The following is a 14,203-nucleotide window of genomic DNA, read 5'->3' on the forward strand; positions in this document are numbered from 1 at the left end:
AGGAAACCCCTTGTCAACAAACGTACCCCAGCAACTTTACTAGGCCAATTCTTAATTCAGCGGTGTCTGAATAGTAGCAAAATTCACTTCAAAAACACTTCAAAGGATACATCAGTATCAATGTTTGTCTAATTGACTCTTTGTGTATTTTACACAGATAGTGCTACGTGATTCAGAACCTGTCGTCATGACCTCCAGTCAGTGTTCGTGCAAAGCTGGCACAGCAGTGTGTAATGACACTGCTGCACTGCTCTTTCAGACAGCTCATTACTCAGAGCTCAATATCCAGGTTGTCCCCCCTGTTCATGCCTGCACAGAAACTGAACAACAATAGCACAAGCCCAGAACTACAGTAAGGGTTGAGGCAAATGTATGTACTGTATATGTATGTAAGAGTTAGGCTATGTATGCAGCAATACAAATTGTAAATTGCTAAAAGAAAGTATTGTGATCTAAGGTCAGAAGCATTTTGAGGTGCAGCGTAATAGTGGAGACTCAGTTTATTTTCAGAGCGGTAAATGGGACTGCACCCGACTACATCAAGTCTGTCCTCCAGCCTTACACCCCCACCCGCCAACTACAGTCTTCTTCTGACAACCGTCTGGAGGTCCCACCGCTCAAGAGTGCCCGGTCCCAACACAAGCTCTTCTCCTGTCTGGCCCCCCAATGGTGGAATCAATTCCCCACCTCCATCAGAGACACTGACTGTCTCCCCACGTTCAAGAAAAGGCTCAAGACGCACTTGTTCCGGTACTTAGAAATGATTGGCTGGACCTGATGTTAGTTTCCTCCAGGATCACAATGACTCTTATTGAGAGACTTGTTGCTCTTGTTGGTTAGTTGTAACTGACTTAAAGTTATTGTACTCGCTGTGAATTATATTATTGTTGCTTGCTTTTTCTACAGGTACACACTTGCACTTCTGAAGTTCATGTTGTTTAATTGTAACTTGTCCAAACATGCTCTTATGGTTCTTCCCTTTGGGACTTATTTGGTTTTTCACAATGTATGCTTCATGTTTTGGCTACCCGCAATGTTTGGGGCTATCTCGTTGTTATGATCAGTGACCTATGCACTTTTGTAAAGCTCTCTCTTGGAAGTCGCTTTGGATAAAAGCGTCTGCTAAATGCATAAATGTAACTATCCCTCCAACGTCAACAGCTGCAAAGTTCCATAGTCTTTGGGTCTTTTGCCAAATGATGGAGTGGAAAGGGGGAAGTGAACGTATGGAACAAAAGACTGGGGGTGGCATGTTTTGGATGGGAGATTTATGCCAATAATGACCATCAGGTCATTGGCAGAAGGATGATTGGATGAAGATTGGGCCGATGTATTTGTCATATGAATGGTGTTTCTGCCTATTCAAATTAGAGCATATTCAATAAGTGTGGAGCTCGTGCATATTCAAATTACTTTCAAAAGACACTTGTAATAAAAAGTTACTTTTCATTTATACTTTTACTATGTTAAGTTTTATTGTGGTAGGAGTAAAGGAAAAAATTAAGCCTATTTGGGTGTATTTTGGGCATATTCGATTAGTGTATAGCTCATTTGCATATTAACATTTATTTTGAAAGAAACTTGTAATACAAAATGTTGTACTTCTCATGGGTAGTTTCATTGTGTAAAGTTTCATTTTGATATGAGTAAAGGAAAAAAATAGCCCCATTGGGGTGTAATGTCGCCTGGCCTTATTGGCACACATCTCGGATTGATGAGAATTTAACATATTTCCTCAACTAGGATTTCTTAGGACTTTTAGTATGTTGTTCTGGACACCTCATAGAAATGGTCTAAGCTGCAAAAAAATGTTTTACAATTAGTCTGTTGTAAAACGCTACTTTGCCTGGACTAATAGTAACAAAGTTACATACTAGCTAGTTATAACAGTTACACAGAAAGAGACACAATATGACAACGAAGTCCAAGTGGACTCAAAGAACGCAGTGTTCGGCAATCAACTGCAACAACTACCAATGTGACAGTATTTATGCCTTTCATCGCTTTCCCAAAGACCCTGACAGGTACATTTTGTCGGTAGCGTAATCTTATGCACCTGCTAACTTTAACGTTTTTTTTGTCTAGTAGTAGGCTAGTGAACTTAATTGGGTGTGCTCAAGCCTTCGGCGAGAGCACAACCTTTGTTCTCTCACATATATATTTATTTATTTATTATTATTTATTTTCGCCCCCCTAAGGATCAGTCAATATTTGGACTACATACACAACGGCGGTGTCAAAAGGTTCGTCTTGGTAGCGATTGCGTTGGTTGTATTTTTATTTACGTTCCGTTGCATGGTTTAAGTAGAAATTGCGTTTTTGTGGTGAAAAGTGAAGCTAACGGTGGCTAATTTGCTAGCCACAGTCACTGACGTTACTAATGTCACTACGTCACTAACGTCACGAAAACACGCGTGACTACCTGTAGCAGAACATTGTTTCACATCTGTTAACTTGGGGGATAGCTAGGCTAACTATAGCTTTACTGCAAGGCAGCTGCAGGAACGCCACAAGCAAAGAGGCCAGGGTGATAACTATTTACTCATTTTACTTTGTGATGTGAAACACAATTATGAAATGTAATGTACAATATTAGCTGATATTATTAAGGAAGTAGGCCCACATCTACTTTTGGAAACGGTAGTCTACTATTTCACTGAAGCATTAGCATCATGACATTAGCCTCTGTTGCCCGGGCAACACATACTACAGTGGTCTATGATGCATCTGTTTTCAATCTTTAAAATAAACATTCCTCACAAATACATTTTCGTTGTAGGATTTATTATGACATTACATTACAAGTAAACGATTTGTGGGTGAAATTATCATTACCTGTGGTTTCAAACCAGTGTTGCTCACTGCAATGCTGTAGCCTACGAGACACTACAAATACATCTACACGGCTGTAGGAAGTCAAACGGCGACAGAACATGTTCGGCACTCCCCTTACTTAATCAAAAGTCTATCTAACTACTAACCTGAACTTCATTGCCACAGCCTAAACGTTGCCAATCTGTTCATGAAAATAATAAATTTCAGCCTAAACCGTACAACGGAACGTTAAGTCCAATTCAACCAACGCAATCGCTACCAAGACGAACACAGCAGTAGTCTACTAGTACTGTACCGTAGTAGTACAATTTACCGGGGCAGCTTCTCCACACAGGGCTATATCGCATTTTGCGTTGTTACAACGATCGCTACCAGTGAGCTTTTTATGAATGAGCGATTTTCCTCTAAATAAATGTCAAGCTTATTTACGTTTTGGGGGGCATATTTTCAGTTAGCAGATGGGACTGTCTGAATCGCGATTCCATCTTCTACTGCCGGGTAACGTCGTAGAATAATCTTCAAAGGGGGTTCTTTATTAATGAATGAATGCAATGAGTAGGCTACATGCCTGAAAATATCACGAGAAGGGAAAAACTTAAAATGACGTTTAAGTCATAGAGATTAGGTCAATTTTTACACCGGTCTGCCAAATTTATTCGTTTTGATTCAACGATGAGGCTGCCTCTTGCAGGGGAAATGAGAAGACATCTATTTCATTCTACACTTCACTCGTATTTTCAGTTGTAAATGAGCAGCAAAAAAAAAATGCTGTTAAATCTATTTAATCTTTATAAATAATAAGTATGCATTTTCATATAAAATATACATAAATCAGTTGTAAAAATGTCATTCAAAAACGGACCCCTGTGCAACCGACGCAAGCAAGCACACCCTACAATTTCCCCAGAAATTGTACCCTCTCTAGTTCCTTCTAGGAACTGCACGTCCTAGCCATAGAAACCAGAATAATGATTTATATGGATATGACAGTAAATTAAAATGAGCTTCTTAAATTAATTTGCTGAATTCATATATTTCATTGATAACTTATTTGTGTATACTGTAGGCTAACGTTGTAATGTGTACTGTAGAGCTAGCGTACCTCCTGGGAAACGGTCTAACGTTAGGCTATTATAACGTTATATAAACTCATCACTTTATTCTTAACTGTCACACCTAATGTAGAGAGTAATATAATTTATAAAATGCTTGAACTTCTCTGTCAATATAAATTCTTTGCATCACCAAGGGCTGCAGATGTGTACGGAAATGAGAAGCGGAAACGATTACATCTGTTTTCCGGTTCGAACGCTGGGCGCTCCGCATAACCCCTATTGAATAACGGAAAAACAAATAATTTTTGGTTTATCAATTGAAAAATGAAAGAACGAATGATACACGGATTGTTATACCGTTTGTGTTATATGGATATTCTGTAATTCCCAAATGAAACAAAACAACGGAAACCAAGCCTTTCCCCATAATCTGATTCTGACATCCAAAATGGACAAAACGATATTAGGAGGCTATTTTTCATTTTTGCTGATACCAGCATCAAGGATATGGAATAATCAAATAAACGAGTAAATGGCTCGTTATACCATTTGTGTTATATGGTTATTCAGTTATTCCAAAATAAAACAAAACAACGGAATCCAAGCATTTCCCCATAATCTGGTTCTGACATCCGAAATGGACAAAACGATATTACGAGCCTATTTTTCATCTTTTGCAGATATCAGCATAAAGGATATGGAATAATCAAAACATCGATTAATGGCTCGTTATACCATTTGTGTTATATGGTTATATTCAAGATGTAATATTTGGTTTCTTTTCCTTTGATGGAATTAACAAAGATACATTTTTATGTAATTAATTTTGTTTTATTACTTACTTTTACAGTTAGCAGATGCTCTTATCCAGAGGGACTTACAGTAAGTACAGGGACATTCCCCCCAAAGAAAGTAGGGTGAAGTGTCTTGCCCAAGGACACAACATCATTTGGCACAGCCGGGAATTGGCCGGGAATCGATCGCAACCTTCTGATTGCTAGGCCGATTCCCTAACCACTCAGCCACCTACTTGCTAAATTTCCTACCCATCCACAAAAAAACATGTTCTTGTCTTGCAAAAATAAATTGATCAATACTTTAAAACAATGCAATACTCTACCAACAAAAAAGCACTTAAATTGATAAATGTTTGTTTGTCCCTTGAGGTCTTTGTTTGAAAGGTCTGTACGCATGGTCTTTTGTTTAATTCTTTTATTTTGTATTTGTATAGTATTTTTGTTATTGTCTTATACCGTACTTGTGATGCTACTATTTAGCTAATTTGTTTGCAACGTTTCTCATTGCTTGTATTTCAGTACTGCTTTTAAATAAAAATTAATTACTGAAAAAAACTAAAGCATTTGCTTCCAGCACACCAGCTGGAAGGGGTCTCGGCGGAAGACACACAACCGTGGCGGAAGATGACGTGACAACGTGCGTGATGGCGGTTGATTTGACTCCGAGGTTTAGAAGATTGAACAGTCAAACACGGATACTTCGTGAAAATATTCAACCCGGTCAGTTAAATGCTTGATTAGTTGAATCATATATTGCCGTAGTAATAAACGTTAGTTGTGATTCATTGTCTACAATTGTCACAACGCTGATATTATTAGTGGTGGTGTTGCAGGCATAAGCACACTACTGTAGCTAGCTACTACTGTACAGTACAGGACAAATGCTGTTGAACAGTTCAACTTAGTTGGCCTATGTTTCATATTGATGGTTTTATCTTACATATCTACAGCTAGCAATCGAACGTGCAAAGGTTATTTATTCATTTTAATGCAGCTTTATTTTTTTGTTTTGCGCTAGCCAGAGCCATAGACAATTTTTCTATGGCTCTGGCGCTAGCTAGCTAACTATACTGTGATGTTGTTAGCTTGTATTTGTCTTGGGTTCCGGTTGACGTTAGCCTAGCTCAGGCGTGTTCAATCCAGGGGCCCGTTCTCCGTACGTCGCTAACTCAATTAGCTGGATTTGATTGTTGACGATTTGTCATTATCTTGGATTGTTCGGTTCTTCGAAGCTCATCCTGGACTTGCTGTCATAGCAACAGGTCCGTAAATTTAAACCTGCTCGGGAGCAGGTTTATTTTATGTAAACACGATTAGATTGAGGCTTTACAAGCAGAGGTGATACAGGAAGTCTGTCACAGACATGTCTTGTCCGTTTTTACTACAGGAACCTGTTGCAGAAGGTGCAAGAATAATTAGCAGAATTTAACATGAAACCGAATTAATTGCTCATTGCATATATAGGCTCTTTAAGCACAGCGCGATATGCTAGCACATACTTTTTGAGAGGATAGCCTATCGTTTTTTTGTGAGGGTGTCATTTACATAATACATTTGTTGAAACCACATCATATGACATTAAAGATGATAAATGAAAATATGAAAGTATGAAAATAAAAAAAACATAGGCCTAGATTACTGTAATAAGCGATAAAACGCGTCACTCCTCTACATTTAATTTGGTCTGCTACTTTTTGCCGGCCTTCTTTCTTGGATTTTGCAGACTTTGAGGTGTTCCCTGGCGTTCTGATAACATCTTCAAATTCGGAGTAACCTTCGATCAAGCTGTTGCTCTGTTGGCTCTGTTGCGGAAATAACAGGGCGCTCATTTTGGCCACGGTGAGCAGCCATAGACTTATGTGAGCAGCCAATAGCAGCGTTGATGATCAAGGTTATTACTATCGATACATACCCCCAACGTATAACTCAATCCAACTATACTAATCATAAACAACAAGTGTGTTCGAAGAACCGAATTAGCCAGATCATGATAAGCAAGATGATGTCATCTTGGATGTGTCATTTGATCTCGGATGTAATAAGCGACGTACGGAGAACGGGCCCCTGGTCCTCAGGGTTCACTGTCCTATATGTTTTGAGATGTTTCCCTGGTCCAACACACTTGGTTCAAATGAATAGGTTGTTAAGCTCTGTCGAAGCCGGATAACGACCACTAATTTGAATCATAAAGGACAGTGAAACCTGAGGATTGAACACCCCTGGCCTACAGTAGCTCGTAAGCCAATGCAAGGTAGATTTACATTTACATGTATTCATTTAGCAGACACTTTTATCCAAAGCGACTTCCAAGAAAGAGTGCATAGGTCACAGATCATAACAACGAGGTGGCCCCAAACATTGCGGGTAGCCAAAACATGAAGCATACATTGTGAAAAAACAAATATGTGGCAAATGCATGAACCATAAGAGCATGTAGTTAAACAAGTAACAATTAAACAACATGAACCTCAAAAGTGCAAGAGTGTACCTGTAGAAAGCAAGCAACAATAATATATTTCACAGCGAGTACAAGAATTTTAAGAGGTGCGGGCTAACATGGGAGGGTCTGGGTAGATTAAAGACCAGCCGGGCTGCTGCGTTCTGAATCCTCTGGAGAGGGCGGGTTGCGCATGCTGGGAGACCGGCGAGTTGCAGTAGTCCAACTTTGAGAGGACAAGTGCTTGGACTAGCAGCTGGGTGGAATGCTCAGACAGGTATCTCCTGATCTTCCAGATGTTGTAGAGGGTGAATCTACAGGACTGGGAGACTGCAGCAATGTGGGCTGTGAGAGAGATCAGAAGTTATAGCTAACTTTTAGTGCTGCTATAAGTGCAAATTCACAACACTAGTTAGATTAAGTTAACTGTTGTGTAAAAATAAAGTTGAGTAATACCATGTATGTATACCAGAGCCTAATACAAGTGAAGAGTTATGTTATCTCTTGAAAAAAGTATGGAATCTGTTAATGCTGAGACATATTTTGTACAGTTTGAGTTTGGTATAATTGTGGTGTGATTTTTATTTTATTTCTTAAAAGCAAATGTGCGACCTAAGCTATTAAAGCAATATTGGTGTTTCTAAAACAAACATGCCCTAATTCCTCTCACCATCTTCCACGTTCAGGATACTCCGGGCCTTTCCGTGCCACCCAGCTGTGGCAGAACATCATCCTAGCGTTACAGTCGCAGGTGGAGGTGCGGAGGCGGAGGAAGCACCTGCGTGTCCACCCGAACTGCTTCACGGGCTCGGACGCGGTGGACGCCGTGCTCAGCCATCTCATGCAGAACGTCGTGTTCGGCTCCAGTGAGGTATCCCGTCTCAAAGCTGCGCGGCTCTGCCAGGCGCTCATGGAGGCCAGGGTGTTTGAGTCGGTGGGGACCAAGCTCTTTCGCCATGAAAAAGAAGCTGCGTTCGAGGACAGCAGCTCTAGCCTCTACCGCTTCCTGGATTGCAGTGTCCTGCCGGGTTCTTTCGAGAAGGCCGATGGTTGCGGAGATGGGGAGAACGTGAAGTCAGAGAGGCAGGATGAGAAGAGGAAGAAGGGTTCCAGGTTTGTTTTATTTTTACAGCATTGTAATGCAAATTAATTCTTAGTGCTGTTGGTGATAGTATGTTAATGAGTTGTCACCAACACAGAAAAGCATTCCCATGCTCATTATTTAGCTGTAATGTAATTCATGTTGATCCATACCTTCCTATCCCCAGATTAGCTGAGATCAGGACTATTTCGAACCCCTTGGCTGTGGACTCCTCAGACAGGAGGGTGGAGAGGTTATTCAAGACCATCAACTTGCAACCCATCCTCCCGGCATACCTGAACACGGCTCCCTCGGCTCCCTTCCTCTCCAAGGCTGGTGAGATGGCAGGCTAAAGCTGATATTGGGACCCTAACAATTCCTAACTACCACTGCTCTGGCCTCTAGCCAGCGTGGCCATCCCAAGTCTCTTTCATTGACTCTCCCTTTCTCTTCTCTTTGGCACACACTGTTTTTCTCACCTGGCCCTTTTCTCCTCCCACTCCTATCCCGACTTACTCCTCTCCTGTATGCTCCTCTCTTCTTCTCTCCTGTATGCTCCTCTCTTCCCCTCTCTGCTCCTGTCTGATCTTCTTCTCTCCTATCTGCTTCTCTCTTCTCCTGTATTTTCCTCTATGCTCCTCTTCTCCTCTATGCTGCTCTCTTCTCCTCTCCTCTTTGCTCCTTTCTTCCCCTTTGCTTCTGTCTGATCTTGTCCTGTCTACTCTTCTCCTCTCCTATCTGCACCTCTCGTCTCTCTGCTCCTCTCTTCTCTTTCCCTATCTGCTCCTCTCTTCTCCTGTCTTCTCTCTGCTCCTCTCCTGTCTGTTCTTCTCTTCTCCTGTCTGCTCCTCTCCTGTCTGCTCTTCTTCTGTCTGCACTCCTCTCCTCTCTGCTCCTCTCCTGTCTGCTCCTCTTCTCCTCTCTTATCTGCTCCTCTCCTTCCCCCTCAGTAGTGGAAGAGGTGTGGAAGCAGCAGACTCTTCTGCAGCTCCTGCAGGTGGTGGAGCTGCCCATGCTGGACTGCATCCTGACCTCCCCTGCCCGGGCTCAGGCCCGGGGCTCTGTCTCCACCCATCAAGACCTGGTCATCTCCAACACCTGCCTGGACCGACAGCTGCCCCAGAGCCTCAACCTGCCACAGTAGGTTTTTTTAGGGTTTTTTACACTAGGATAGATCTTGACTACATTCTGTAGACATGTCTTTTAACCACAACTGTTATCCTTCCTAAACTCTTATTAAGGACCTATCAAGTTACTTGTTGTTTGCTGCAAGTATCTGGGTGATGAAATCAATGAGGCACTGAATCACAATAAGAACACAAATGCAGGGCTATGTAACTTCATAATGACTGATGAGTTAAACTTTATTACGGGTTAGGGGTACTCAGTTTAATGGTAATTAACACAAGTTCAAACTCTGTAGTTCTAGGAACCAGGAAAACAAAACCAAAGCTGGCCATCTCTATTTTGACTTCTGATCCCCAGGCTGGATGCGTGGCTGGCCGCCGCAGCAGACTGCCTAGAACACTTCCCCGATCAGCTCATCGTGGCGGCTGGGGAGCACCTCCAACAGCAGGGGGGTGAAGGCGGGGTTGAGCAAAGCCCGGCAGAGAAGCAGGTGCCCCAGAAGAGACTACTGTTTGACACCATTGCCAAGTACTACAGTGGTCAGGAGCGGGTGCCGCTCCTCTCAGACCGCTACCTGGAGGTCCATGCTGGCATCCTTGGTCTGCTGGGTGAGAACCAAGGAGGACATGGACATGGGGGGGAAATGGACGGGGGCACGGGATGGTTGCAGAGTATCGTTCAGCCAGCAGTCGCCAGCCGTTGCCAGCAGTTGCTCACGGCCAGTTGTATTCGCTTTGCTTACACGTCACCACCCTAGTCGTAAAAGGCCCCCAAGAAAATCTGTTCTCAATCCTTTGTTCACCTTTTCCCCTGTCTGCGTGTCCTGTCCACCCTTCTCTCTTACCCTCACCACCAACCCTCCTCCCCACCACCCCCTCCAGACTGCGGCAAGACGGCCGAGGGCATCAGGGCATGCCAGCTGTGTTTACGCCTGTTGGAGCCCGGAGCCAGAGACGAGTTGAGGAGACTACTGGCATTCATGGCCGTAGCTACCCAGCCGGATGCCTACCGTCTACACAAGCAGGTATCCCCCCCGAAACTTCTGGGAGATAGCTCTACCGAAAACGGCTGCAGATGCAGAAACGCCACAGGAAAAGGCCGGGGTGATATAGTAGTATATGTAGGTAGCTATGTTTCGAGGCTGTGATATCTTTGTATTTTTGTATGCCCTTTGACTGGTTAGCTCCTGCTATTCCCACACAGCGGTAGTCTAGTACTGTAATTAGCTAGCTCAACTTACCGGTATGAGCAAAACGGAGCACAGCTGGCCTCTCCAGGCAGGGCTCTAGACTGCGACCAACTGGTCGCATTTTGCCTTGTTACCGAAAATGATCGCTTCCGGTAAAATTGTTGTATCTGCCATTTTTCCCAAAATACATTTCAAGCTTATTTATGTTTTTGGGGCCATATTTTCAGTTTGCAGATGGTACTGTTTTAATCACGGTTCCAGCTGAGATACTGCCGGTGACAATGTTGTTAGAATCAGCATGTTTCAAAGGAGGTTCTTTATTAATGAAATGCTACTTCAGTAAATTCTTCAAAATATCACTTGAAGGAAAAAACTTGAGTGGAAGTTTAAGTCCATAATATACAGTGAGTGAATCTTTTTTTGGAACCCCTGCTGATTTTGTATGTTTGCCCAATGACAAAAAAATTATGAGTCAATAATTGGTGGCCAAGCAGCGAAGCTCAAGTGTTTCTACCTTTTCTTATTGAGTGTGCTCAATAAGAAAATATATATTTATTATTATTTTCCCACCCTTAAAAAAACTTGAATATTTGCACTACATAGACAACGTCGGTGTCAAAATGTTCGTCTTGGTCCCGATTGTGTTGCTTGCATTCGCCAAACGTTCCGTTTGACGTTTTAGGCTTGAAATAAGTTTTTGTGGCAAAAAGTGTCGTGTGGCACAAGGGAACTCAGTGCTAGCCTAAACCTCACAACGTCATCACACGTTAGCAAAGACGCATAGATACGACGTTCTAGTAAGACAGACAGCGATATCAGCGAGCCCTCAGCATTAGTACCATAGCTAAAAGTCTATGAAAGTTAAGGCTACTTGGTTCCCCTTTGTTCTTTTGGTGAGCAGTCTCACAAGCCTTATTTACTCGGCGTCATGGAGCCGACCAGCTAAATAGTTATTTAGCACTAGCGTTGCTACCTGCATATACCTACAGCTGGCAGCTGTGCTCCATTTTGCTCCTAGATTCAGACCTAGCCCCGATAAATTGTAGAGCTAGCTAACTACTAGACTTCTGTGTGGGAATCGCAGGAGCTAACCAGTCAAAGGGTGTACAAAAATACAGGGTGTTGATATTCACAGCCTGGAAACATACCCATCTGCAACCGACGCAAGCACACCCCACAATTTCCCCAGGAATTGTACCCTCTCTAAGTAATGTAATTATCCATCTGAATTAAGTGTCAGATGAGCTAATGGATACTGGATGGATGGATGAATGAATTAGTTGTCTTTTGTCTGCCTTATGACGTGATAAGGAACTGACAGGGCAGGGCATATTGCTGTCCCGCTGTGTGACCCTGACCCAAGCTCCTTCTGTTCTGCTCAAGACTGAAAATAGGGCCCTGATCAGCAGAATGTTCCAGAAAGGCATCATCCAGAACAAGGATCTCAACCGCTCCCAGAGTGAGACTCTGGTGCTGTTCCTCATTGACAACCACACTCAGCTGTTCAAGGTAGGGCCTCCCAGAGCTACAGTCCAACCATTCAGAGAAAGGGTTTGAATACTTGTCACGTTTGCTTTGAGACCTACCTGACACCTGTGGTTGTATTATTACGCTGCTCTTTACAGTATAGGCTGATCAAATTTGCATTGCCTAATACATTACTTTGGTAGTCAGTGACAACTAGTCACCTTACTGAACCAATGTCTCCCCCCCCCCCCCCCCCCCCCCCCCCCCATTGATATAAACAGACCCCCATATCACTGATTAAAGCTGTAAGGAGGACACTGCAAACCCTGCAACTGGGTAGAGACCCGGACTCCATTGCCAGTAAGTCAGTACGTTTTTGTGTCCACTGTAACATCCTGGTACAGTGTTTCCTCTTGAAAGAGCATGGTCAATATTTGGTATTTGATACGCGTCCTATATTTATATTTACTTTGATCCCAAAGCAGGTCGTATTTCATCAACCACACTGATCATCCTCGTGTCTGTCTCCTGTTTTCCACTCTCCCGTTTCCCCCGGTGTGGCTGCAGTGTTCACCTTCTGTCAGCAGGTGTCCCCACAGCAGTACGAGGACCAACGCGACGCAGCCACGCTGGACAGCCTAAAGCAGCTGCTGCAGCAGGTGTCCCTGGACACCCGGCTGTCCACCAAGGACAGGGGCCGGCTGGTCAAAGACTTCCAGAGGCACCACCCCATGGTCTTCCTCCAGCACTTCTCCTCCACCTTCTAGGTGGAACCTCTGAGGAACCGTAGCCCCACCTTGTGGTCAAACGAGGATCTTGTTGCGCTTTAGTCAACCCCATGTTCGTATAGATCGAAGCAGATAGGGATAGGTAGATGGTAAGAAGTCCACCTTGCCTAACAGAGGGCTAGGTGGATTTGGAGCCATATTGCATTTGGCTACCAAGACAGATCTAAGTGGGAAGGTACAGGGTACAAATTGAGCTGTTTAATGGCTAATTTTGATTCAGGAAATTGAATTATCTGTCTTGGATTTCTGTTTGTACCAGAATATTGATACGGTTCTCATAGGTTCGGATGTATAATTCGTCTGATACCATTACTAGCTGTCTGATGTGTAATGTTGGCCAAAGTAATAAAGGTATTAGGTTGTTTGGTATGTTAAACTTTGAATGTTGTTGCTGTTATGAGGATGTGCCTTTCATGTAGAATACAATTGGATTCACCACGGGCCTTTTGCACAAACATTTGATGTTGAAAAGTACAGTGAACTATACCGTTATTGATAAAGTACTTTTGTTTGAAACTAATTAAGCAGTCAATCAGTATTTCAATGTACTTGGATTAAATGTCAAACTTCCATGTATGTGGATTTATAAACTACGACAGGCATGGGACTGAAAAGGGAATAGATAATGGCTAATGTTGTGATGTTGTTAGGATCTACCTGAGAATAACATGTACAAAGACCACAAATAATCACTCTATATAAAGCTAATGAGTGTTAAATTTCATGTCAGAGACTGCTGTCCATCTGATAATTGTAACTGTATTAACCTTTCTGTAGCAAACACTGTTAAAGGAAATAATGCTGGAAATGTTGGACTACTGAAATTCAACACATGCTTTACCTTTATTAGTTTTGCATTTGCTAATTTGAATGTTGCTTTTGAGAAAAAGGGAATTATTTGTGAAAAGTGTTTACTGACAACATGCTTTTAATGCCATAGGCAAACATACAGTACAGAGGATTTTAAACATAACTAATCCGTTTCTGGTACTAATGCTGACATTTATTTCATCTTGAAGGGTACAAAACAGAATTTGGATCAATTGTATAAAAAATGGTTTTATGGTTCTTGTTTTGTGAAATTGAATAGTTTAATGGGCAGATCAAAATATTTGTATAACTTTTCTTATGTTCTATTTACATGCTTGTTAAGGTCATGTAATTTAATGTTTTAATTCTGGTTTGTTTGAATTGCATTGAATTCTTTTGAAATGCACTTTTGAATTTGAAAATAATCCAATGAAATTAAATATATTATTAAATTTCAAAGCACCTAAGTATTAGTCTGAAAGTACATCATCTTATACAAAAGTATAAAACAAGAATTTCATTCAAATAAAACAGAAAGCACAATACATGTGTAGGCGGCCAATTTGTGATCCTCAAACTCTGCCGCCGAGAGGCTGAATAGGGGAAACCAAGGTGC

General features: G+C 42.2%; 1 protein-coding gene across 2 annotated transcripts; it reads left to right on the forward strand.

Annotated features, from left to right (window-relative positions):
- Positions 1–5,316: 5,316 nt before the first annotated feature.
- Positions 5,317–14,054, forward strand: depdc4 (DEP domain containing 4). Of its 2 annotated transcripts, none has more exons than XM_067255052.1 (9): positions 5,317–5,407; positions 7,811–8,237; positions 8,393–8,541; positions 9,156–9,345; positions 9,691–9,941; positions 10,215–10,357; positions 11,906–12,031; positions 12,271–12,349; positions 12,557–14,054. In XM_067255052.1, the coding sequence occupies exons 1-9, from the start codon at positions 5,332–5,334 to the stop codon at positions 12,754–12,756; spliced, it is 1,641 nt and encodes a 546-aa protein (XP_067111153.1). In that variant the 5' UTR covers positions 5,317–5,331; the 3' UTR covers positions 12,757–14,054. The 2 variants fall into 2 exon arrangements, with proteins under 2 accessions (XP_067111153.1, XP_067111154.1); XM_067255053.1 differs by having other exon boundaries at positions 9,159–9,345.
- The last annotated feature ends 149 nt before the right edge of the window (positions 14,055–14,203 follow it).

The sequence above is a fragment of the Osmerus mordax genome, chromosome 17 (genome assembly GCF_038355195.1).
Source record: "Osmerus mordax isolate fOsmMor3 chromosome 17, fOsmMor3.pri, whole genome shotgun sequence".
Taxonomy (NCBI): domain Eukaryota; kingdom Metazoa; phylum Chordata; class Actinopteri; order Osmeriformes; family Osmeridae; genus Osmerus; species Osmerus mordax.

What these genes read in the sequence shown, in the direction of transcription:
- depdc4 (XM_067255052.1), top strand. Translation starts at nt 5,332, where the DNA reads ATGGCGGTTGATTTGACTCCGAGGTTTAGAAGATTGAACAGTCAAACA. An exon ending in TCGTGAAAATATTCAACCCG is followed by an intron (nt 5,408 to 7,810) that starts GTCAGTTAAATG and finishes TTCCACGTTCAG; the next exon opens with GATACTCCGGGCCTTTCCGT. An exon ending in AAGAGGAAGAAGGGTTCCAG is followed by an intron (nt 8,238 to 8,392) that starts GTTTGTTTTATT and finishes TCCTATCCCCAG; the next exon opens with ATTAGCTGAGATCAGGACTA.